Here is a 26,155-nt window from a genome sequence, read left to right on the forward strand (position 1 = left end):
TTAAACTTAATGTATCTGCAGCATATGTTTTATTGAATGTGGAATCTTAACAACTGTACATTTTCCCTTTTGCTGATTTATTAATAAATGTGAATCCATTAGTTAAAATAGAAACAAAAGTTAATTTTGAAAGACAGTAGAGTGCACTGGCTTCGTCTTTGGGAGACAGTATCATGTATCAGATTGGATTTTCAGTACCATATAGAGTTACACATAAAGCTTTTGGGACAGATTTGAAAAGGTATGCCCGATTTTATAACATCAAAGGTCGGCGCGCGCAAGGGGGTGCACACTAGTGCACCTTGCTCGCGACGAGCCCTCGGGGAGACCAGCTGGCTTTACCCGTTCACTCCGAGGCCGCTCCGAAATCGGAGCCCTACCTTCCCCTCCCTGTCCCGCCCCCAAGCCCGGGGAAAAAAAACCCCTGTACCTTTATTTCACAAGTTTCGCCTGCTGGCCAACTGCCAGCACACAATCCCCCGGCCCAGCGCCCTTGCAAAGGCCTCAGGCCCTGCCCCCGGACTGCCCATTTTTTTCACGCCCCGGGACTAACACGTGTCCTAGGGCTTTATGCGCGCCACCAGGCCTTTTGAAAATCGACCCGGCGCGTGTAACCCCCCTATACGTGTGTAAATCCTCCTGGATTTACACGCGTAGGGCTTTGAAAGTCTGCCCCTTTGTGCACATAACATTTTGACTTACACAAAAGCTAAGTTTTAAAATGTTACCCCCACCAACTGCATAGATTTTGTGTGCAGAAAACTATCTGGACAAAATGGAGTGCCAATGCAGATGTTCCTGCGATGGGGCTGAACTTTAGTTGGTGAACTCATGTATTAAATGTGCTGTGGCTAAAGTTATATGCACGCTTTTTGTTGGAAAAATAGCTGTCCTAAGTATACTCCGGTAAAGTTCCACATGTAACTTTATCAGACTATATTCAGCGGTAGACATGTACCTAAGTCCTAATGAATATCTGGGAAAAGTTACGCCTGTAATTTTCCCTGGATATTTTTGCTACTTGCTTACCTTAAGGGCGAATTTTAAAAGCCCTACGCACGGCCAATCCAGGAGATATGCGCATGACTGGGATGCACGCGGGTCGCACAGATCTTAAGATGCCCACAGCCACTTGCGTATCTCCCGATACGCACACCGAGAAGGATTTCTTAAAAAGAGGTGGGCCGGAGGCAGGATCTGGGTGGAGCATGGGCGGGCTGGGATTCGAGGACCCCACCATCAGTGCACAGGCACGCACCAGGATCCGAGGACCACGAAACCTGCTGCTGCTACAGACTGCGGGTAAGTATAAAAACAAAAAAATGTAGGGTAGTCAGCGGAGTTTTAGGAGTCGGGGCTGATAGGGTAAAAGGGAGGCAGGTTAGGTAGGGGGTTTAGGAAGTTCACTCCTTTATAGGGGCGAACTGGGAGGGAGCTGGGAAATGGGGCTATCTCGTCGCCGCGCATACCTACTAAAATTCCCCTCCCCTTACACGATCAAGATGGGATTCGCATGCAGATGCGCACGTCGATGTAAAATCATGTGCGCAGGTAGCCAATTTTATAACATGCGGGAATATACGCACGCATGCTATAAAACTGGTGCATCCATGTGCACGCGTGACCTTTAAAATCTACCTTTTACTGAATATTGACCTTATAATATCTGTTCTTGAATAATATGTGTTTTTTTCCAGAGTTGATTTTAGGAAGTGTGGATGTAAGTGTCATACCCCCCTAGTATTCCAATTTAATTTAAAACTAGCAAGTCTCATATAACTAAGTCTCCACAGAGAGTAATTAGTAGATATTTAAAGCCATAAGGTGACTCTGGGTATGCTCTGCTAGTGATTAATCTGCTCCCATATTCAATGGTATTTACTTACTTTATTTTTTTTATTTATCAAAATGTGTAAACTGTTTCCCTGGCCTTCAGAAGGTAGCTCAAAATGGTGGAGAGCATCAAATAATGTGCAATTGAACAACAAATCTAAATTAACACATGTCAAAAATAAAAACACATCTGGAAATGCACAGACTACAAAGCCTCAGTTCGGTAATAGTAATTCTAATTTAAATTCACTTAGAGGCATCCTTTGGGATCTACTCAAATCCCTGAGAAAAAAAAGTTGAAAGGTGTTTTCTGGATCAGATATGAGGATTCCAGCCTGAGTTTCCAGCAACTTACTCCACACAGCCCTTTGTGTGTGTGTACATAGCTTGCTACAGCTAGCTAGCTATATACTTATATGCACACATACGCACTTACGCACACTCAGAGCGAAGGACCAATTAATGATTCAAAATGAAACCTATAATGGGCTCCTTAAATGATGAGCCTAGCAAAAAAAGCCCTCTGACTGGATCGAAGGCAATATGCAGGAATACACTGATCCAATTTCTCGCTCAAGCAAACTGGGCTGTTTAGTATTGTCCAAATTTTCAAACATAGGCTCTTAAATTGAGCATGAAGTTTATCAGGTAGCCATTGTAAAACCAGAAGTAATTGCATAGCAGAAAAACGTCTTGAGCAGCCAAAAATTACTCTGGCTGCAGCATTTTGTGCTATCTGCAGTCTATGGTGTGAGTCTCAAAGGAAGGTCTACACTAATCGAGGTGTGAAGTCGCTAATGACTGCACTACTGTTTTGAACAGATGATGATCCAGAAATGGATGCAATTTCCTACAATCTTTAGCTTGGCAAAAGTCAGATGAACCACCTTGGAAATTTGTGTTTCTAAAGGGAACGCTGACGCTAGCAGAATCTCCAGACATTTCACAACCTCTGTACGTGCCACAGAATTATAAATGTTCAGAATATTCAAAACTAACTTATTTCCCAAAAACCAGTCACAAATCACTTCCAGATTCAATTTAAATCGGATAAGCATGTTGTGGTTTTAACACAATCTATCTACCAACTAAACATCATCAACGTAGATACAGTATGTCCTTTTAAGCCTGGTGAATGGATAAAAAAACCTAGTATGTGGAGAAAGATATTTACTAGGACTGGAGATAGACACGGTCCCTGCGAGACACTGCAAGCCTTCATTGGGGCTGAAATGGTGTTCCTAGTGTTTATACATGGTCACCCACTGAAAAACCATATCCTTTAGATCAGTGATTCCCAAACCTGTCCTCTAGCACCCCTAGCCAGTCGGGTTTTCAGGATATCTATAACTAGTATTCATGAGATAAATTTGCATGCTCTGCCTTTCTGGCATGAAAATTAATCTCATGCATCGTCATTGTGTATGTTGAAAATCCGATTGGTTGGGGGGAGTCCCCAGGACATATTTTAGAATCATTGCTGTAGACCTAACAGCTTACACCTCTCCAACAAAATTACATGGCCCACTGAGTCAAAAGCAGATGAGAGATCTAACAGTACCACCAACACTTGTTGACTTTGATCTATCAGATACAAAACATCATCTTGCACCAAAGTCAAAATGATTAGCTTATTGACTTGCTGGTTTATTGTAGCATAAAATTCCATTGAGCAGATTCTCTATCTGTTCAGATAAGAGGGTGCACATTTATGCTCACATAACATGCTATTTTATAAACACTGAAAGTGCATGCATTATATTCTATTTTGTGCACACATTTACCTGCACAAAAAAGGGGCAGTCTAGGGGTTTTCTGGGGTAGGGCCAAGAGATATGCACTCAAATTGCTGTTCTATAAGAGATTTATGTGACTAGATTAGGCAATTTATTCATGCAAATTTACATCTACTAATTAACTAGCGCAATAGATAGAATTGTCTGTCTGCTATTTTTGGGTGGGAGGTCTGGGTGAAGTTGGGGTTCAGGGTAAAGTACCAGGAGGGTCTCTATGAACTGGAGATGGATTGGGTGAACTGATGGAGGTATTGGCAACCTGGTGATTTCAAATATGCACACATACTTTAAAACATACCTACTTCCACATATAAATCTGAGTTTACACAAACAAGTTATATTTTTGTGCACGTAAAATGTACACACACAGGTATGTTCTTATAATGCATTGTAAATATTTGTGCATCCTGAAACATATGCATATATATCGGGCAATGGATATACCTGTAATTTATAATCTGCGCAGACCTGAGAAGCGCATATTATGAAATACTATAGTATAGTGGTTCCCAAACCTGTCCTGGGGGACCCCCAGCCATTCAGGTTTTCAGGATATCCACAATGAATATACATGAGATAAATTTGCATGCATTGCCTCTGATACAAGCCCATCAACTGCAGGAGACACATGAAACCTGCATTTGATGGAAATGTAGAGCTGGCCTTACTGCTTGTATTTGCTTGATTCCCAAGCTTTGGATAGACAAAGCTGCCTCAATTTGACCCTGTCCAAGGCTATATCCTTCCAGCTGTTAGTCTACTTTGCAGATTTTAAGATCAAATTTATATTTAAGACTAGGCAACCACAAAAAGCACCTAGAAATATGCCATTGGGACAGTGAGACACAAATGGGTCCCTTTACGATTTATTAAAGAAAAAGTACACTGACGTTTCCTAATGGTTCAATCTTGAAACACTACATTTTGAAGTTTTGGCACTGGTTATTTTTGAAAGTTAATTCATATTTCTGTGTCTTCATCTGTTGTAGTCGAACGGAGAAGAAGGTTCAACATCAATGATCGCATTAAGGAATTAGGCACTCTGATACCTAAGTCAAATGATCCGTAAGTAAGATTTTAAATTTGTTGTTTGTATTCCCTGAATAAACTGTAAAAAAATATCTGGGCGACCTGTGTACCACATTTCCTTCTCTTTCAAGCTGAATCTAAACATTCTCGTGGAAAAGCTTAGAAAAATGCTAAAATTGAAACCTAAAATGTTAACTTGGCTCTTTTTTATGTGCTTGTAGAAATTCATTTTTTTTACCTTTCCTTTTAACAGAAAAAAGGAGGTAATTTAAACAGTAGGAAAGTCTTCAAATCAATCAGTCATTCTTTTATCCTTATTCATGCCATTTAATAGCTTTTTAAAAGTATTTGTGCACTTGGTCATGCGTCGCTGTATATGCAAAATGTTCCATAATATGATGCTTCCTAAGTATGAAAAAAGTAAGAAATTTATAATTTAAGGCAGTGCCGCAACCTCTGGAGGTCATCTGAAATGACAGTCAGCAGCATTTTTATTCACCGAGAAAGAACAGCCTTCTAATAGGTGAATTTTCAAAATGTTGTGCACTTATAAATTAGCATATGTGTGAGTAAGTAACCACTACTCGCGTAGTCCACATTTTATAAAAGTCCAAAATAAATGCATATTTTCACTTTTACACACATATTTACTTGTGTAAAAGAGGGGCATGCTTGGGCGGGACCAAGAGTTATGGGCTCACATTTTTACAACTGCTAATTATCTGGTGTAAGTAATATTAAATGTTGTGTAGTACCGACAGGGTGGGAGGTCTGGGGGGAGTTCAGGCTGAAGAACTAGGAGGATCTTGATGACATGGAGAAGGAATTGGCAAACTGGTAGACTGAATTAGTTAAAACAAATATTCAGGGAAACACTAGTATCTCAATAATTCTACAAAAAGGCTGGTGTATTGGTCCACAACTCCATTCATAAACGAGCACTTTCGACAGCGGGTCCGCTCCATTGGAATTCTCTTCCCCCGATGTACGCCAGGAACAATGCCATCTATCCTTCAGAAAGAAACTGAAAACCTGGCTGTTCGCCCAAGCATACAGTTGAAGAAGCTTCTTTCAATCTATATTGACTCTCTCACATACCCACCCTTTCCCCATTCCCCCCCCCCACCCACCCATTACCTCCCCTGCTCTGCCTTCCTCTGGAAATGTTATGCTAACATCTGCCTAAGAGAAATCTCCAGCCGAATTCAGCAACCTTATGTTAATCTCCATATGTCTCGCTACCATTTTGGTACTCTCCAGTTGTATTAGTTTGAAGTCTTTCCTTTCTTCCAAAGCCCATGTTTATGCTCCCTGTTCAATGTAACTTTACCTTCTATATATTGTTAATTGGTTTCCCCTAGTTCCATTGTAAACCGGTACGATAAGACCTCGTCTTGGGCATCGGTATATTAAAAGAATTTAAATAAATAAAATATTAGAACATGAATATCATTCAAGTTTAGCTACCAGATTTAAAATGATTTTTTAATTAGATCTTTAATTTCTTAAAAGATTTAATAACATTTTTTAATTTAATTTATCAAAACAATATTTTATCAAAGAAATTCCTAATTTTTAATTGTTCATTTTTTAACTTTGAAAGGAAAAGACCTCAGCACTGGTTGAAAACATAACGAATTGAGTTCAAACCCAGTAGTTGCAATCATGGGTCAAAAACCTCTCATTTTTATTTATTTTCATTAAAAGTCCAACACTTCTCTTCCTTATTCATGAATCATCTTTGTTGCTTTTATTTAAAAGTCCAAAACCTCTCTTCCTTATTCACAAATTGTACCCAAATAACAATTATATTCTGACTTCATATGTCCGCAGTAATGCAACCCGTTCCACCTATATTTCTGTGGCAAAACTGTGATGCTATGAAATGCCCACTCTATTCTCTTTCACAAGCAAGTCATCAAAAGTTTGCACTTATCTTAGTGTTATTCATCTTTCACATATCTTCTTGAGTCATTTTCTGTAACTTTTCAGATTACCGAAACCTTGTATCTTCTTATATCAGAAACGCCAATGCTGACAACGTTTCGCTAACACTGCATCAGGGCATTAGTTTTTCTTGAAGTATCTTTATTTTCTCTACAGATTTAAGAAATTAAATTAAAGATCTAATTAAAAAATCCATTTTAAATCTGGTAGCTAAATTTGAATGATATTCATGTTCTAATACACCAGCCTTTTTATAGACTAAATTAGTTAAACTGGCAATTTCACTTACACATGTATATTTTAAAGCACATTGATTTGCTTGTGTAAATACGACTCATGCAAGTAAGCTGTACTCTATTTTTGCACGTAAAATATATACATGTATATTTTAAAAATAATGGGTAAAGTACGCGGTTTCAATACATTAAATTAATTTGTGCACTGGCCTACATGTGTATGTTGTGGGGTAGACAAACGTATTTTATATTACTACTAGAAACAGAGCATTCTCCATTGCTTCCCCCCAAAAATGAAACTCTCTACTGCCTTATTTAAGAACTCAATCTAACATCAAAAAGTTCAAGAAGGACCTAAAAACTTTCCTCTTCCATACAGTCTACATCAATGATCATCCTTAACAACAATCCATCTACAATCAATTCAACCATTCAAACCCAAACAAGAAAAAAAACAGTAACTACAACTGGAATCAACCTTAAGTGTTACAATTTCAGAAATTTAATATGAAGCCCTCCTTTAAGATGAATTAATACTATTTTTGTTACTTTCCTTTTTACATCTTTCCCTTCTCGCCCTCTTTCACCCCACCATCTTCCTCTACCTATCATTTCACTATTGTTGTTGTTTTCTTCTTTTGCAACTATGTATAATTTATCTGATTGTTGTTTTGATCCTGTAAACCATTGTGATGGCTAAACCGAATGACGGTATATAAAAACGAATAAATAAATAAATAAATTACGCACATATATGATACATGCATGTTGCAAAATACTATGATAAAACTACACGCATATATGCTGCTGCGCGCAGTTTGAAAGTTATCCTCTGTGGGCCAGATTTTCAAAGGGGTATGCGCGTAAGATACGCGCGTACCCCCCGAAAACCTGGCCCAAACACCCCCTGCACATGCCGAGCCTATATTGCATAGGCTTCCGGCACGTGCAAAGCCCCGGGATGCGCGTGACAGGGGGCATGTCGCAATCCACACGTCATCGGGGGCGTGATGCGGCCGGCGCGTCATCCGGGAACAGCACCGCAGGCGTGGTTTCGGCCCGGGGGCGTTCCGGGGGCATGGCCACGGCCTCCGGACCAGCCCCCAGACCGGAACATGGCACGTGGCAGCCGGCCCGGCGTGCACAAAGTTATGCCTGCCTAGAGCAGGCGTAACTTTCGCGACAGAGGTAGGGAGGGGTTTAGATAGGGCTGGGGGGGTGGATTAGGGAGGGGAAGGAGGGGGGGAGGCAGAAGGAAAGTTCCCTCCGAGACCGCTCCGATTGATTGGAGGGGTTTAGATAGGGCTGGGGGGGTGGATTAGGGGGGTGGATTAGGGAGGGGAAGGAGGGGGGAGGCAGAAGGAAAGTTCCCTCCGAGACTGCTCTGAGTGATTGGAGAAAAGCGGTGGTGGTCCTGCTTCACAAGAGTAGTAGCAGAGAGGAGGCTGGAAACTACAGGCTGGTTAGCCTCACCTCAGTGGTGGGAAAATTAATGGAGACTCTGCTGAATGAAAGGATAGTGAACTATCTACAGTCAGGAGGATTGCTGGACCTGAGGCAGCATGGATTCACCAGGGGAAGGTCCTGTCATACAAATCTGATTGATTTTTTTGATTGTGTGACTAAAGAATTGGATCAAGGAAGAGTGCTCGATGTGATCTATTTGGATTTCAGCAAAACTTTTGATACAGTTCAGCATAGGAGGCTTGTGAATAAAATGAGAAGCTTGGGAGTGAGCACCAAGGTAGTGGCGTGGATTACAAACTGGTTGTCAAATAGAAGACATGTAATGGTAAATGAAACCTACTCTGAAGAGAGAACAGTGTTAAGCAGAGTGCCACAAGGATCAGTGTTGGGACTGGTTCTGTTCAATATTTATTTATTTATTATTTATTTATCGAGTTTAATATACCATCATAACGGTTTATAAGTTTCGATCGAAGTAGAACATCTTAGAGAAGTAATAGAAGCATTATAATAAAAATAAAATAAAAGTTATAATTAGAAGCATAAAATTGCAATAAAATATGATAAGAGTAGAAATAAAAGCTATCATGGCTGAGAGAGAGAAAATTAGTGAGGTCGAGTAAAGAGATATATTGTGAAGAGGACGCATGATTGTCATTGGGTGTTTTGTTAGGCTTTGGTGAACAGCCAGGTTTTCAATTCCTTCTTGAATGTTTTCAAGTCGGGTTGTAATCTTAATTTGGTTGGAAGTGTGTTCCACAGTTTGGAGCTAGCGAGCGAGATGGCTCTTTCCCGAACTGAAATATCTTGTGAACGACATTGCAGAAGAGATAGAAGGTAAAGTTTGTCCATTTGCGGATGATACTAAAATCTGCAACAGAGTGGACATGCTGGAAAGAGTAAAGAGAATGAGATGTGATTTAAGGAAGCTTGAACAATGGTCAAAGATGTGGCAGGTGGGATTCAATGCCAAGAAGTGCAGAGCCATGCATCTGGGGTACGGTAATCCAAAAGAGCTGTATGTGATAGGGGTGAAAAGCTGTGCATGGACCAAGAGATGGACCTTGGGGTGATAATGTCTAGCAATCTGAAGACAGTGAAGCAATGTGTCAAGCCAATAGCTAAAGCCAAGCAAATACTGGGCTGCATAGAGAGAGGAATAACCAGTAAGAAAAAGGAGATGATAATCCCCTTGTATAAATTCTTGGTGAGGCCCCACATGGAGTACTGTGTTCAGTTTTGGAGACCGTATCTCAAAAGGGACAGAGACAGGATGGAGGCAGTCCAGAGAAGGATGACCAAAATAGTGGGGCGTTTCCATCAAATGACTTATGAGGAGAGGAGCTGCAGGGGAGATATGATATAGACCTTCAGATACCTGAAAGGTTTTTAATGATGCACATTTGACAAACTTCTTGGCTGGAAAGAAATCAGTAGAACTAGAGGTCACGAAATGAAACTCCAGGGAGGACGACTCAGAACCAGCATCAGGAAATATTTCTTCATGGAGAGGGTGGTGGATGCCTGGAAAGTGGTGAAGATGAAAAAAGTTAAAGAATTCAAAGGGGAATGGGATGAACACTGTGGATCCTGAAAGGATAGAGGATAAAAATGAAGAAAAAAGTACATGGGGGTAACTTGCTGGTGCGGTGGTTACTACCCTCAACCAATAAGCCTTCATACTATTGATGCAACTCCATCATTGCTCTCTGCTTCAACGGCAGGGGGAGAAGAGGAAAAGGGGAATTGGATTCAGACAGCAACCAACAAGGACCTTGACTTTTCCAGTCTGGGGAAACAAATAAGCATGGGGGTAATTTGCTGATGCAATAAGCCTGATACTTTTGATGCAACTCCAACATTGCTATCTGCTTCAATGGCAAGAGATAATGGGGAATTGAATTCAGACAGCAATAAACAAAGGCCCTGACTTTTACAGTCTGAGAAACTAAGTATGAAGATGACCTGTACGGCACGGTGCGTGCTGCCGTGGGCTTGCTGGGCAGAATGGACCATTTGGTCTTTTTCTGCTGTCATTTCTATGGTTCTGTGTCATCAAGAAACATCAGGGGGTGTGTGGATCTGGTCTTATGAGGCCTCATATCAACCTGGTTTTCGGGTAATTGAAATATGCAACTCAACTCAGATGCATGCATATATATCTCATAAATATTCTCTGTGGATATCCTGAAAAACCAGACCTGTTTGCGGCCCACTAAGACCAGATCTCCAAACTTCAGCACTACATCTGACTTCGTATTGGCCTGTTGGCACAGAAATACTTTGCTTTAATTTCTGATGTTTTCTCGTTCTATAAATGGTGAATATGTGGGTGATACAGAGCATTAGCACAAAATAATTGAAATGCCACCATTTCATTAAGCTTGGCTCAGTGATGTAGCCAGAACTCATTTTTTGGGTGGGACCAAAGTTAACATAGGTGGGTTATAGGCATATAGGTCTGAGCCCTACTAGTTGTAATTTTATTGATAAATAATGCCTTAGCATGCCACCCTACAGTGGGTTTCTAAGTAGTCTACAACAGCTGTTTTCCATCATGACAAACTTTTTAGAATATTTTATCCTAATTATTTTAAGCCCTTACCAACATTAAAAATTCCTTATTAATCTGTATTAATTTATTTTATATTTATTGCAATTTATAAATGCACAAGAAAATTATGTAAAAAGCAAAGAACACATAAACATCAGATCCAATCAATCATGTCTTAAAACAAATATTAATGTATTCTTTCATGAATCCTCTTTCCAGAAAGGCAGAGATCATTATAACAACAATAAAATAGCAATAGTCATAAGAATGGGAGCAGAGCAAAACTACAACAGTTCACATTACAACCCAACATGAAAAAAAACTATATTCAAATTCTGGAGTCAACTCAGCAAAAAAAAAAAAAGAGTCCGTCCACTGCTAAACATTTTGGACCAGATCTTAAAATCTACACGTGGGCGTAGATTTGTTCGCACAACCCGACGCAAACAAATCTACATCCGATTTTATAACATGTGCGTGCTGCCGCGCTCATGTTATAAAATCCGGGCTCGGCGCACACAAGGGGGTGCACACATGTGCAACTTGCGCGCGCCGAGCCTGAGGGGAGCCCCGATGGCTTTCCCCGTTCCCTCCGAGGCCGCTCCGAAATCGGAGCGGCCTCAGAGGGAACTTTTTTCGGCCCCCCCCCCACACCTTCCCCTCCCTTCCCCTATCTAACCCACCACCCGGCCCTAACTAAATCGTACCCCCTACCTTTATTTCAAAAGTTACGCCTGCCCGAGGCAGGTGTAACTTGCGCACGCCGGCTCGCCATCCCCCAGCACAGGCTGCTGTGCTGGGGGATTCGGCCCCAGCCTGCCCCCCTGACCCCCCCTGGACCGCCACCACGCCACTGGACCTGGCCCTTCCCGCCCCTTTTTCGAAGCCCCGGGACATACGCGCGTCCAGGGCTTGCGCGCGCCGCCGAGCCTATGCAAAATAGGCTCGGCACGCGCAGGGGCAGATTTTCTCAGGTTACGTGCGTAGCCTTTGAAAATCTGCCCCTTTGTGAAGTAACACAAACCCCTGAAAAACAAAAGGCACCTAGTATCTTGTTATTCCATACAATCACAGCACTGATTCTCATGACTCAAATAACGACAACCTTATGAAAAAGCAACAATGCAAATACTACACCAGATTCTAGAACATAATATATCTACTGATCTAATAGAACAAGCCAGACCACTACAAATTCCTACAGGGAAACAACACGCTAGCAGAAATCCTGCACCTTAGTCACACACAGGTAGAACACAGACTGACTCTTACCTAATACAGAAATAAGGGACTACAAATTAGAAAAAGAAACATGCAAACAAAACCGAAATAGAAAGCCAAGAAACTACACTCTGAACAGTGGAAATCTAAAGAGCAAAATACAAAAATATAAGAAATGCACACACCCAAAGATGGCTTATTCCAATTGCTAAAAAAAAATCAAAATAAATGTTTACCTTTGTTGTCTGATCTTTTTATTTTTCTAATCAGTTGGTCCAGGTCTCTTTTTTTCTACTTCCCCCTTGTCAGTCTTTAACTAATCCTTTCTCCAGGGTCACTATTATATTTCTTCTCTCTCTCTTATCTTCTCTCTCTTTCACTCTTATACACACACACACACACACACACACACACACTCTCTCACACACACACACTCTCGCAAGCACGCACTGGGCCTCACCAAAATCCCTTCTTCCACCATTGTGGGGATGGGCTCCCTTGGCGACCTTACTCCACCGGGCCGCCTTCTTCACTGCCAAGGTGATGGGCTTCTTTGGCATGGCCTTCTTCACTGCCATGGAGATGGTTTCCCATGGCGGCCTTACTTCAGTAGGGCCTTCTTTGTTGCCGTGGGGCCACATTCTTCACCACCACGGGGATTTGGCTCCTATGGCAGTCTTGTTTCGGCAGGGCCTTCTTCGCCACCATGGGGATAGGCTCTCGTGGCAGCCTTGCATCGAAGGAGATTTCTTCTTCGCCACCACGCGGATGGGTTATTCCACTGACTTGGCCTGAAGTTGGATTTCATGCGTCACATCTGAGACATCGCCCAGCTGTCTTGTCCAGTCTTTCTCATATTGTTGAGTCTGGATGATAAAATCAAGTGTAAATCCCTAGTAAACAGAAAATAATCTTAATTTGGACTATACATTTACACACTGTTGTTCTTTTCACATGGTACTCATACACTTACATCCAGAACAGAAGAAAGTCCTTCTATCAAGGTTGTAAAAAAGGGAGCGAGTCACCATGATAAGGAAAGAGAGAGCCTTTTACATAAAAATGGGTCATATGGTCCTTTTCTGCTGTCATATCTAGTCTGCCCTTTTGATCTATAAGGGGTTATTAAAAAAAATTAATGTAATGTCCCCCATTATCAAACTAGAGTTCTAAATTGTTAAATAATTTTATGTTTTGATGTAAAAATAATAAGACACCATTGTCATATTATGTAATGAGTTACACTGTAAACCGATGTGATATTCCATATCGAATGTTGGTATAGAAAAACAAACAAATATATAAATAAATTAGGGATATAGTACAGATTTTCAGTGGAATTGATGTCCATAAATCCTGTGATCAGTGAGAACATGTGCTGTTTCTGCTTTTTCTATGAAAGATCTCAAAGATGCAAAATTCAGAATATTCAAATATGTAAGATTAAAAGAAAAGAAACAAAAACAGAACTGACTGCAACTAGCCCTGATGGGTCAGAATTTGTTGGTAGAGCTGTACTGTGGAAAAAAGCAGTGCTTCAATTAGATTATGATCAGAGATACGACTTGACAACATTTCTGCCTATTCTAGATTATTTAATTCAGGTCTCGCATAAATTAGCACTTTGAACAAAGCTTTCCTTTGCTGAATCACTGTTAACTTTCAGCCGAATAAATTTTTTTTTTTTTGGGGGGGGTGTTAATTATTTTCAGGGACATGCGGTGGAATAAGGGAACAATTTTGAAAGCTTCCGTGGATTACATCCGTAAACTTCAGAGAGAGCAGCAGCGTACAAAGGAACTTGAAAACAGGCAGAAGAAGCTGGAGCATGCCAATCGACATTTGCTGCTGAGAATACAGGTTGGCCAAGAAATACGTATTTTGTGTGAAAGCTTGTCTTATAATAACTTTGGTTCGCAAATTAGACTGGAGACAGGTGTTGATGCATAAAGAAAACGTTTAGAAAACACATGACTCACTGCAGTATATGTGTAAGCTTAAAGAAGGTGCTAGTGCATCACTGAGATCCAGAATCCAGAGTTAGTCTCTCCCATTTGCAGCGTCAGCTATTGTACCATATGTGTGCATGGAAGGTATGCTGCCATCACATACACATACTGTGTTACCTTTCACTTTTTATGTGTATTAAGTTTGTATGGTGCAAACTGTACAGCTCTGATGAGATTGTAGTGGCTAATTCCAGGTTAAAGGAGTGCTCCTTAAAATATTGACTAGCTTGATATGCTTTCCCCTTCCCCCCACCCCCCATGACAAGTATCTAACACTAAAATAGAGTGCTTTCCACTTTCAGAAGCAGAAAAATATTGAAAATGAATTTTTTTTTCTCCACACATACAATCTTTTTTTTGATTGCTGAGCACCCATCTTCTTACTAGATCTCCAATTGGCCTTTGCAAAGCTGCTATAGGACTGTGTGTTTCCCAGGATAGGCTTCATGGGGGTTAAGAGCACCAGCAAAGAAGAAAGAATTATTGAAGGACATATGAGAGAAGTCCATAATTTTGGAAAAAAAAAAAAGCTTTCTTCTTATAAGGAAGCAAAGAACTATATTTTATTGCTGTGTGCCTGAGAGTTACATTCCAGCCTACTCATATTATTTGCATAACGTATGTTACAGCTTCCCATTACGGTAGTAGAGCAATAGCCAGTCATGCTAGAGTTTTAAACAGAAGTTCACTAGGTACTGTGCTTTCTTTTTGCCATTATCATTCTAGTGTCTACTTCATTCAGTAACTCAAAAATAATTTTAAGAAGGGAGGAAAGCTAGAGCTTTTGGGTGGGGGAGGGGGGGAGGATTTTGATATTTGTAAATGAGACACTTTTAACATAAGTGAAAACGCACAACATTCTCGTTTGTGCTGCAAATGTTTGTAAGCTCTCATACATAGTTCAGGAAATGCCCTTCAGAATTAACTGCAGGTTCTTTGTTTGGACCCTGAATCACTCTGGATTAACCATATACTAAGTAGCAGCACATAATGTCTGATACCTTTCTAATATACTTATACTTTATAATTTTTTTTATAAACTTATACGTTATAATTTTTATGCTCAATAAGACCTGTCAACTTAATTGTTTAAGTCTTTTTTTTTTTTTTTTTTTCTCCTTTATCTTTTGGTCATCAATGTTACAACGTTATTGTTAAATTTTGAACTTATGTACACTGTTCCAAGTTTCATAACCTTGTTCTATGTAATGCCTTTTGGCAATTTTCATGTTCTGTTTCAATGTAAACCGATGTGATCTTTATTTCATATAGGAACACCGGTATATAAAAATCTAAAAATAAATAAATAAAATAAATAATATATGCTAATTTGAGGCTAGCTTAAGACTTCAAACCTGATTTATTTGTGGCACAAACTAGATTTGAGCACAGCTTTCCTAGAATTGGCGAACTAGTAACTGGATCTACAATGCCACTTATCTACTGATGTCATGTTTGCATTAGAGATGTAAATATTGTTTAAATTGTTAACAGTTGAAAGTACTGAAATTGAAATGGTTAACCATTTAAATGAAAAATACATTGCTTTCAGAAAGTATTCAGACCTCTTCACTTTGTCCACATTTTGTTACAATGCCTTATTCTAAAATGGATAATATGCTTTTTTCCCCCTCCTCAATCTGCACACAAAACCCCATAATGACAAAGCAAAATCAGGTTTATAGAAATTTGTGCAAATTAATAAAAAAAAATATATATTACGTTTACATAAGTATTCAAGACTCTTTACTCAGTACTTTGTTTAGGCACCTTTTGAAGCAATTACAGCCTCAAATCTTCTCAGGCATGACACTACAATCTTGCTACACCTAGATTTGGGGATTTTCACCCATTCTTCTCTGCAGATCCTCTCAAGCTCTGTCAGGTTGGATAAGGGGGCACAATACACAACTATTTTCAGGTCTCTCCAGAGATGTTCAATTGGGTTCAAGTCTGGGCTCTGGCTGGGCCACTCAAAGACATTCATATACTTGTGCCAAAGTCACTCCTGCATTCTCTTGGCTGTGTGCTTAGGGTCATTGTCCTGTTGGAAGGTGAATCGTCACCCTAGTCCGAGGTCCCGAGTGCTCTGGAGTAAGTTTTCATCAAGGATCTCTCTGTACTTTGCTCCATTCATCTTTCCCTCAATCCTGACTAGTCTCCCAGTTCCTGCAGCTGAAAAACATCCCCACAGCATGATGCTGCCACCACCATGCTTCACTGTAGGGATAGTATTTGCTAGGTGATGAGCAGTGTCTTGTTTCCTCCAGACATGATGCTTGGCATTCAGGCTAAAGAGTTCAAGCTTGGTTTCATCAGACCAGAGAATCTTGTTTCTCATGCTCTGAGAATCCTTAACATTGGCAGCCTGCACTTCCGTGTCCGTCCCCCCCCCCCCCCCCCCCCCTTATTTACCCCATGCCCCCTCTCCCAGGCCGCCCAACATATCACACAGAAACTCCATACTTGGTGAAACAAGGTCGCAGCATTTATTAACATTATTAGAATGAATTAACATAATTACATTACCGGTACCCAAGCCGTCGGTGCATTCAACCATAGTGCATTCCAGGCGTCAAAGCTGGCGTCCGCCATGTTAAGCCAGTCCGCCACCGTCTTACCGGCCCCCTGCCGTGCCAAAGCCACGGGGCCATTCTTCCAGGCCGCCCACGCCTGATTTACACGCACTCCTTTCCCGAGGACTTCCGGTCCGTCCTGACCGTGTCCTCGAGGTCCCCATCTGCCTACCGACTCGGGTACCCCCGCCTAGCTGCGACGGATCCTCCATGGATTAGTAATATGCAACTTCGCCCTCATGCTCCCCCTGCATCCTATTAACCCCGTCTCTCTATGGCATTCCCCTCCTGCTCCTATGGGTGGGTGGGTGGGGAAAAGGCGAGCGCTGGCCAGGTAAAAGACCGAGGCCAGCGCTCGCCACCGTCTTCTTCAGGACCTTCAGTGCTGTAGCAATTTTTTTGTACCTTTCCCCAGATCTGTGCCTCAACACATCCTGTCCCGGAGGTCTATAGACAATTCCTTCGACGCCATGGCTTTGATTTTGCTTTGACATGCACTGTCAACTGTGGGACCTTATACAGACAGGTGCATGCCTTTCCAAATCATATCTAATCAATTGTATTTACCACAGGTGGACTCCAGACAAGTTGGAGAAACAGCTCAAGGATGATCAATGGAAACAGGATGCACCTGAGCTCAACTTTGAGTGTCATAACAAAGCAGTGTTGCTTACCTGTAACAGGTGTTCTCACAGGACAGTAGGATGTTAGTCCTCACATATGGGTGATATCATCAGGATGGAGCCCAATCACGGAAAAATGTTTGTCAAAGTTTCTAGAACTTTGACTGGCACCTACTGGGCATGCCCAGCATAGCACCAACCCTGCATTGAGCAAGGGTACCCCTTCAGTCTTGTCTTATAGTAAAAGTACATGCAAAAAATAAGAAAACGTAATGAACCCAACACCGCGGGGTGGCGGGCGGGTTTCGTGAGGACTAACATCCTGCTGTCCTGTGAGAACACCTATTACAGGTAAGCAACTCTGCTTTCTCACAGGACAAGCAGGATGGTAGTCCTCACATATGGGTGAGTACCGAGCTGAGGATGCCCGAGCAATGCACCAAATGTACCCAAAAACGTGCAACAGGCACAACTGCGGTGAAAATTTGGTTAAAAGGGCATCCTGAACCCTGATTGGTCGGTAGAAGGCTGTTGGTACATTAATTGGCAAATAAGTTGCGTAGGACAGACTGGCCGAAGATGGAATCTTGTCTGCCAGCCTTGTCTAAGCAATAATGGGCTGCAAAGATATGGAGAGAGCTCCAGGTAGCAGCTTTACAAATGTCAGTAAGAGGCACCGAGCGGAGGTGCGCTACTGAGGTTGCCAAGGCCCTGATAGAGTGTGCCTTGACACGGTCTTGGAGCGGAATGCCTGCCTGCTGATAGCAAAAGGAAATACAGTCCGCTAACCAGGAGGAGAGGGTCTGCTTTCCCACAGGTTTACCCGATTTGATGGTATCAAAAGAGACAATCAATTGAGTGGACTTTCTGTGGTCGGCTGTACGGTCTAGGTAGAAGGCTAGAGCACATTTACAGTCAAGAATAGGCAGAGCCTGTTCTCCTGGATCGAATGGGGCCTGGGAAAGAAAGTGGATAGTATAATGGATTGATTAATATGACATTCCGATACTACCTTAGGCAAAAGGTTAGGGTGAGTGCGGAGTACCACCCTGTCATGCAGAGGTTTAGTGTAAGGCTGGTAGGTTATTAATGCCTGTAACTCACTAACTTTGTGAGCGGATGTGATCACCAGAAGAAAAATCACCTTCCAGGTGAGATAGCAGAGATCGCAGGATTGGAGTGGCTCAAACGGCGGTTTCATGAACTGCCCCAGAACCACGTTAAGGTCCCAAGAAGGGGCCGGAGGGCGCAATGGAGGTTTTAGGTGCAGCAATCCCCTCAAAAAGCGTTTTACCAGGGGTTGTACCGATATGGAGACATCCCCAACACCTTTATGGAAGGCGGCCACCGTACTGACATGCACCCTGATAGAGGAAGTTTTCAGGCCTGACTGACAGGTGCCAGAGATAGTCAAGAAACTTCGCTGTGGAACAAGTGAAAGGGTCGATGGACATGGAAGTACACCATACCGTAAACCTGTTCCATTTATAGCGATAAGACTTTCTTGTGGAAGGCTTTCGAGAAGCTACCAGGACACAGGAAACTGGCTCTGAAAGGTTAAGAGGTTGAAGAATTAACCTTTCAACATCCAGGCAGTCAGAGATAGGGCCTGGAGGTTGGGGTGACGTAGGCATCCGTCGTTCTGAATGATCAGAAGCGGGTCCTTCCCCAGAGGAATATGCCGGTGAATTGATAGGTCCTGAAGTATTGGAAACCACACCTGGCGTGGCCAGTGAGGGGCTATCAGAATCATCAATCCCCTGTCCTTTCGTAACTTCATGAGATTCTTCGAAATGAGTGGAAATGGAGGGTATGCATAAAGGGAGATGCCCTGAGTTTGCAGATTTGCAACATTTGCACCCCAGCCAAGGTTGGAGGCGACTGTTGTCAAGGTTATTTGAGGTTCTGCAACCTGAAATGGCAGGCCTTGAAGAAGATTGGATTGGTTTATCCACCAAGCCAGTGATAAGCAGAACTGGTTGGTAATGTGGACAATGGTGGACATTGGCTGAGAAGACTGAATCCACTGCAGTTTTAGAGTCCACTGCATGACTGTCATGGCAAGACGGGCCATCGGAGTGACATGCACCGAGGAGGCCATATGACCCAGTAAGATCAGAAAGTGATGTGCAGTTGAGTGTTGCCGAGACTGCAGTTGATGGGCCAGAGAAGCGAGAGTGAAAGCCCAATCCTGGGGTAGGAAGGCTTTTGCTTTTAAAGTGTCCAAGTCGGCCCTTATGAATGATAGGGTTTGAGACGGAACTAGCCTGGATTTCGGGTAGTTTGAGGAACCCTAGGGAGATCAGGGTATGCAAAGTAAGATATAGGGACGACAGCGTAGTTTGATGAGTGGGAGCCCTGATCAACCAATCCTCGAAATAGGAGTATACGTGGACACTTTGAGTCCTGTGATAGGCTGCTACCACAACGAGACACTTGGTGAAGACTCATGGGGCAGATGCTAGGCCGAATGGCAACACTCGATACTGGAAGTGCTTTGGGCCTACTAGGAACCGTAGGAATCTGCGATGTGATGGAGTGATTGAGATGTGCACGTAAGCCTCCTGGAGGTCTAGAGAGCAGAGCCAGTCTTCCCTTTGCAGAAGGGGAAGAAAAGAACCCAAAGGTCACTATCTTGTACGTATTTGTTTAAGGCACGAAGGTCCAGTATTGGGTGAACGCCACCTGACCTTTTTGGGATTAGAAAATACCGGGAAGAATCCCTGGCCCTGCTGGGAGAAGGGTACTGGTTCTATTGCCCGGGACTCGAGGAGGATAGAAACTTCCTGATCGAGAAGGTGAGCATGGTCGGATGTTCCCCACATCAGCCGAGGTGGGGAATCCGGTGGAACAGTGAGGAAGTTGAGGTGGTAACCTTGAGTCACTACAGCTAGTACCCACTGATCTGTCGTGATCGTGTGCCACATGCTGGTGAAGTGGCACAATCAACCTTCTACTGGTACATAAGGGAGAGGAGGCTGGGCACTGCTCTCCAGGAAGGAGTCAAAATCTGGACGCTGGACCCGGCTGAGGGGCGGGCTGTGTCTTTTGGGTCTGAGGTTATCTGGATTGGCATTTTTGGTAAGGCCTGGAGGGATGACCTCTGGAAGCCGGAGGGTAATATCTCCTTGGTTTATACACTGGCCTCTCGGAGTCTCTTCTGAAAGTCCTCTTGGAAGAGGAATAATCAGAAGGTACTAAGGAGAGTTGGCGGAGAGTCTCATGGTGGCCCTTGAGCTGCCCCACTGTTTCTTGAATCTTTTCTCCAAAAAGATTATCCCCAGCACAGGGTAAGTCGGCTAACCTATCCTGTACTTCTGGTCTGAGGTCTGAAGACTTGAGCCAGGCCCATCTTCTTGCACTTATTCCTGTTGCAGAGACTCTAGAGGCAGTGTCGAAGATGTCATATGCAGCACGGACTTCATGCTTGCCAGCATCTGGAACTTTTTGAGCAAAGGTATGAAGCTGGTCTTGAAACTGTTCCGGTAGTGATTCAGAAAAATCTTGGATCTTTTTGAACAGGTCCCTATTGTATTGTGTCATGTACAATTGGTAAGAAGCAATGCGAGAAATTAGCATTGAACCATGAAAAACACGTCTGCCCAATGCATCCAGGGACTTTTGTTCTTTTCCTGGAGGTATAGAAGAATGAGGTTTGGACCATCTTGCTCTTTTCTGGGCTGACTTCACAACCACTGAGTGATGATCTAGCTGAGATCGTTGAAAGCCAGGAGCAGACTGTACTAAGTAAGTAGCATCTGTCTTGCGATTGACAGGTGGTAAAGAACCTGGATGCTCCCAATTTCTTTTCAATAGATCAATAAGGATCTCATGTACTGGAATAGACATGATTTCCTTAGGGGCATCAATGAACTGGAGTACTTCCAGCATCTTGTGCCTGGAGTCCTCTTCTGTCTGAAGCTGAAATGGAATTGTTTCAGACATCTCCTTTATAAAATTAATGAAAGACAAGTCCTCTGGAGGAGAACATCTTCTTTCATCAGGAGGAGAGGTCTGTGAAGGTAGATCATCAGTGTCCTGGGACGTGTCATCAGTCCAGGGATCATAAGGCTCGTCACCAGCTCCCATGGGATCATCAGATGAGAGAAACGGTGCTAATCCTGAAGGTCCAGGCCTAGGCACCGAAAACATTGAAGGTATTGGAGGTGGCACCGAAGGAATCGGAGGTAGCACTGAAGGCATTGATGGAGGCATTGATGGAAGCACCGATGAAATCTGTGGACGCGTCGGTGGCAGCACTCTGGAAGATGGAATGGAGATCGGTGTTTCTTCTTCATCTGATGATAAGGGTATCGGTGTGGAAGGAATTGGAGCCACTGGTTCCCTCAGATCCACCGGTGGAAAGGCACTGATTAAAGCATCCAGTTTGGCCAGTAGCGGTGCAAGAGCCAATGGAATTAGGTCGGTGACCGGCTCAGAAACCTGCACCGGAATTGATGGAGGTTTGAACCTCTGGAATGCTTTCCCGATGGCCTCTTGGATCATCCGATCCAATTCCTTGCGGAAACCTGGAGCGTGGAGCCCCGGTTCCGGAGTAGGAGGCAGCACTGGCGTGGCCGGAGAGTCCACCGGTGACAGTGGGGTTGCGGCTCCCAGCACCTGTCCAGGTGGGGAACGCTTCGGTGACCAAGACACAGAAGAGGATGGGGCCTTTTCTGGGCGGGATTTCTTTGTTGGTGGCTCAGACGACATCGATGCCAAGGGCTTGCCTGTATCGGTGGCCTGAGCTTTTCGATGGCGGTGTCGATGTTTTTCACGATGGTCTCCCCGGTCCTTTTCCTGTGGAGAGACAGAAGGCGTTGACAACCGCAGAGTCGTTGAAGCCGGTCGGGCGGCAGCTATTTCACAGTGCTGGCATGACATAGACGGCACTGGTTTGGACGAAGTCGAAGCTATCGATGGAGTCGGGGTTTTAGACAGAAAGAGAAGTTCCATCTTCTCCAGCCGAGCCTTGTGACCTTTTGGTGTCATTTGGGCACATTTGATGCAAGTTAGGACATCATGGTTGGACCCCAAACATCACGCAGACCGTATGAGGGTCAGTGATGGACATTGTACGGGTGCAGACGGGGCACCGACGGAAACCCGATGCAATGGTCTCGACAAAATTTAGCCGCAGTGTGGTCGATGGCCAGTAGGCCGCGAGGGAAAAACTAGACGGGAATCAACTGCAAGCAGGTAAAAAACTTACTGTTCAACTGTGGAGTAAAGTTATCGATAGGGGGGACCCCTGTGGGGTAAAACATTTTGAAGTTTTCTTGAAGAAGTTCCGTGAGGAAAATTCCTGTCAGGAATATCTGAATAGCTCCTTAACCCATGTGGCCACTGCTGCGTGGAAAAAAGAGAAGACTGAAGGGGGACCCCTGCTGGATGCAGGGTTGGTGCTATGCTAGGCCTGCCCAGTAGGTGCCAGTCAAAGTTCTAAAAACTTTGACAAAAGTTTTCCGTGACTGGGCTCCATCCTGATGATGTCACCCATATGTGAGAGCTACCATCCTACTTGTCCTGTGAGAAAGGGTCTGAATACTTATGTAAATGTAATATTTCAGGATTATTTTTTTTTAATGAATTTGCACAAATTTCTATAAACCTGATTTTGCTTTGTCATTCTGGGGTATTCTGTATAGATTGAAGAGGAAAAAATGCATATTGTTCATTTTAGAATCAGACTGTAATGTAATAAAATGTGGAAAAAATGAAGGGTCTAAATGCTTTATGAATGCACTGTGATAGAAGAGCTGCCTGCAGGGGGTGGAGGTGGGAGGGAGAAGATCACACAGTTGATTTAACTGGTGCACCCCTCTGGTTCACTTCTCCTCCCCTGATGTGGCTATAGAGGTAGCAAGAGTCTTGGGCCTGCCATCTCCTTAACTGAGCCCACTGTCCCTCTCACGTCCGCAGATGGGGCTGCATAAGGATAGACTCCTCTGGTGGGCCCAATATGGTGCTTGTTTCCCAGCTCAACAGTCTATACATAAGAACATAACATAAGATATGCCATACTGGGTCAAACCAAGAGTCCCATCAAGCCCAGTAACCTGGGCCAATCCAAGTCACCCAGACATTAAATAGATCCAATGCACAAGGTTAGGTGTTTCATGGGCAGTAGCTGACACCGTGCTGGGAAGTTATTGTATTAAATCAAAACAACCAACCCAAGGATTAAGTAATAGGGAGTGTGTGGTAGAGACCATTTTTTACTTTTAAGATAGTTAAGGTGGGTACTAGAATAACATTTCTGTAGTTCTCACTTTCGCCATCACTGGCTGATGCTTCTGTTGCTGCTAGAGCCTGTCATTACAATGAGCTGCAGTCCACATAGTGACTGAGATTTGCGAATGCTCCTATGCATTCCCCTGCAAACCCCCCCCCCTTCCATCGCACCCTTAAGCTGGCCCAGCATGCTCTAACACGAGGAGCTGCACATAAATGATTAAATAAGTCTACTTACTATTAAACAGCTTAATATTTTGCATCCCTTCCATTCCATTATTAGAAATGAAATCACTTTGCAAAAGATGAAACCCCTGCCCGCAAATTGGATCACGGAAACTGTCTTTAGGAATTACAAGAATACAATGATATGGCCATAACTTATGCTTGAATCCTTTCTATTGTCAAATTACAGGTACATTTTCTACCCATTTGTTACAAATCAAATTCAGACTACATTTTAATATACATTTCAAGGCCAGGCAAACTAAGATCTTGCCTATGCAAACTACGTGGTGCACGTAATTACATTAAGGGTTTGAAAGTGACGCTTCATAGGGTGCACTTGTATTTAGAAAAGCAGGTTGTAATCATTTAAATATTTCAGATTCACAGTATCTCTTCCAATCATTTTGTTTTCAGGAACTTGAGATGCAGGCTCGAGCACACGGACTCTCTCTTGTCCCTTCTGCGGGTCTTTGCTCTCCAGACCTGATGAACCGAGTCATCAAACAGGAGCCGCTGTTAGACAGCTGCAAACAAGACAACTTACAGCACCACCAAGACCTCTCTTGCACCACCACTCTTGATCTCACGGATGGCACCATCACCTTCAGTAGTAACCTGCAGGATGTGACTGAATCCACTGGGGTATACGGTGTCCCCAGAGAAATGAGACCCAAACTGGAAGACATTCTAATGGATGACACGCTGTCTCCTGGAGTAACCGACCCCCTCCTCTCTTCAGTGTCCCCCGGGGCTTCGAAGACAAGTAGCAGAAGAAGTAGCATAAGTATGGAAGAGGCTGATCATCCCTGTTAGCAGATAACAAATGGTGTGGCCCCTGTACAAACTGCTTCCTATTTGATCAGTAGATTCAATCATTTATTTTTATTTTTATTTTTTGGTAGGTTTTCTTGATAATTATCCCTTAATATAGAATTCCTTTTATTTCATCAGCAATCCAGTGTAGACATTTTTTTTTATTGTGTGAAAATGTACGTATTAGATTTTTAAATCTCTCCTTGCCTCCAAAGTATTGTACACCACCAAGCATAAAGCTTCCATGACCTGGATTAATCAAGGACTGTACTCGCAGCACCCAAAGCAATAGAGCCACAAATCAGAAGACCAGTCTTTCTCTGTTCAGCCTTGATGTATGGCTAATCTAAACTATCTACTTGGAAATGAATGTAAAGAAACCAAAAAGAGAAGAATATTTGCTTGGAAATGTGTGGATTTCATAATACTGCCTTAAAGATGCAGTATCCATAAACTTGTTTAGGATTCATATTACAAGGTATTAAAGTAATACTGCTCCAGTTGAAAAGGACAAGTTATCAAGCAATAATTGTCTTCCAGACTGCAATATACAGGATAACTTTATTACTGGATGTGCTCAATACAAAGACCAGGAAGTCATTTGTTCTAGTCCTGTTATCCCATTCGTTACACTCCAAAAAGAAAAAGGGTTTTATTTTTCTTTTTTCGATAAAGCCTGGTTCAAGGTCTAGTCAAAGGGCTTTCATTTTGGAAAGGCAATAGAAGTTTATTTTGTAGCGGACAAAGTCCGGAGTAGTACTAAGAGATCGTATATATATTTCAGCAAGAAAATGAGTGTGTTCTTCGAACTGGGCAATTTTTGTTGTATATTTATAATTGACTTCTACCTTTTTAATTTTAAAAATTGTTTTGTACAGTTCAGTTTTGATGATTTGCATGGATATTTTTTTTTTTTGGGGGGGGGGAAGCATTGAGATTCTCATTTTAAGTGCTTTTTGTATTTGGTTCATGAGAACATCTTAAAAATGGCCCCAGCTTAATCCTTAAAACAAAACAAAACAAAAAAAAATGCTAACTGGAGGTTTTCTGCATCTTTTATAGACTTGAATAAAAGCTTTATGCAGGGGTTTTGCGCTGTAAGAGGAAGGGGAGGCTTCTTTCTATTTTACAGTCTCATCTGGAAATGTTTTTAAAATACATTTAAGGTATAGTATGAAATAGACTAGTTAACAAAATGAGGCTTTATAGAAATCTTACATATTTATTTTTGAGTGGTTCGGAAAGACAGGAGTAATATGCTTTGAAGTATAGTAACTGAATAATTAAGATGCCATGATGGTTATTAAATTGATGTTTTTCAGCATTGTGATTGGTTTAAAAAAATGTACATACTGTATATGCAGATAACTGTTACTTGATAACAATATTCTTTAACATACAACAATGTTGTAAAAGTAGCTTCCATGTATTATCTATTCAGGTGTAGACCTATGCAATAACGGTAGTGCTATTTGTTTTATATTGAGCCAATGCGTTTTACAGGGATGACTTATGATGTTACAAGGCAGATAGATAAATGGATTTTACAATAGCAGCCTATTAGTGACTTGTAAGTAGCAGAAAAGCAT

The 26,155-nt window shown here is 42.5% G+C and overlaps 1 protein-coding gene across 4 annotated transcripts in view; it reads left to right on the forward strand.

Annotated features, from left to right (window-relative positions):
* Positions 1–25,448, forward strand: part of MITF (melanocyte inducing transcription factor) — a 430,331-nt gene extending 404,883 nt beyond the window's left edge. For all 4 annotated transcript variants that reach the window (XM_029601084.1, XM_029601083.1, XM_029601086.1 and 1 more), the window contains exons 9-11: positions 4,619–4,694; positions 13,796–13,943; positions 24,168–25,448. In XM_029601084.1, the coding sequence (XP_029456944.1) occupies positions 4,619–4,694; positions 13,796–13,943; positions 24,168–24,566 (623 nt within the window). In that variant the 3' untranslated portion in view covers positions 24,567–25,448. The remainder of the gene's footprint in view (positions 1–4,618; positions 4,695–13,795; positions 13,944–24,167) is intronic.
* Positions 25,449–26,155: the final 707 nt, after the last annotated feature.

This window comes from Rhinatrema bivittatum, chromosome 4 (assembly GCF_901001135.1).
Source record: "Rhinatrema bivittatum chromosome 4, aRhiBiv1.1, whole genome shotgun sequence".
Taxonomy (NCBI): Eukaryota; Metazoa; Chordata; class Amphibia; order Gymnophiona; family Rhinatrematidae; genus Rhinatrema; species Rhinatrema bivittatum.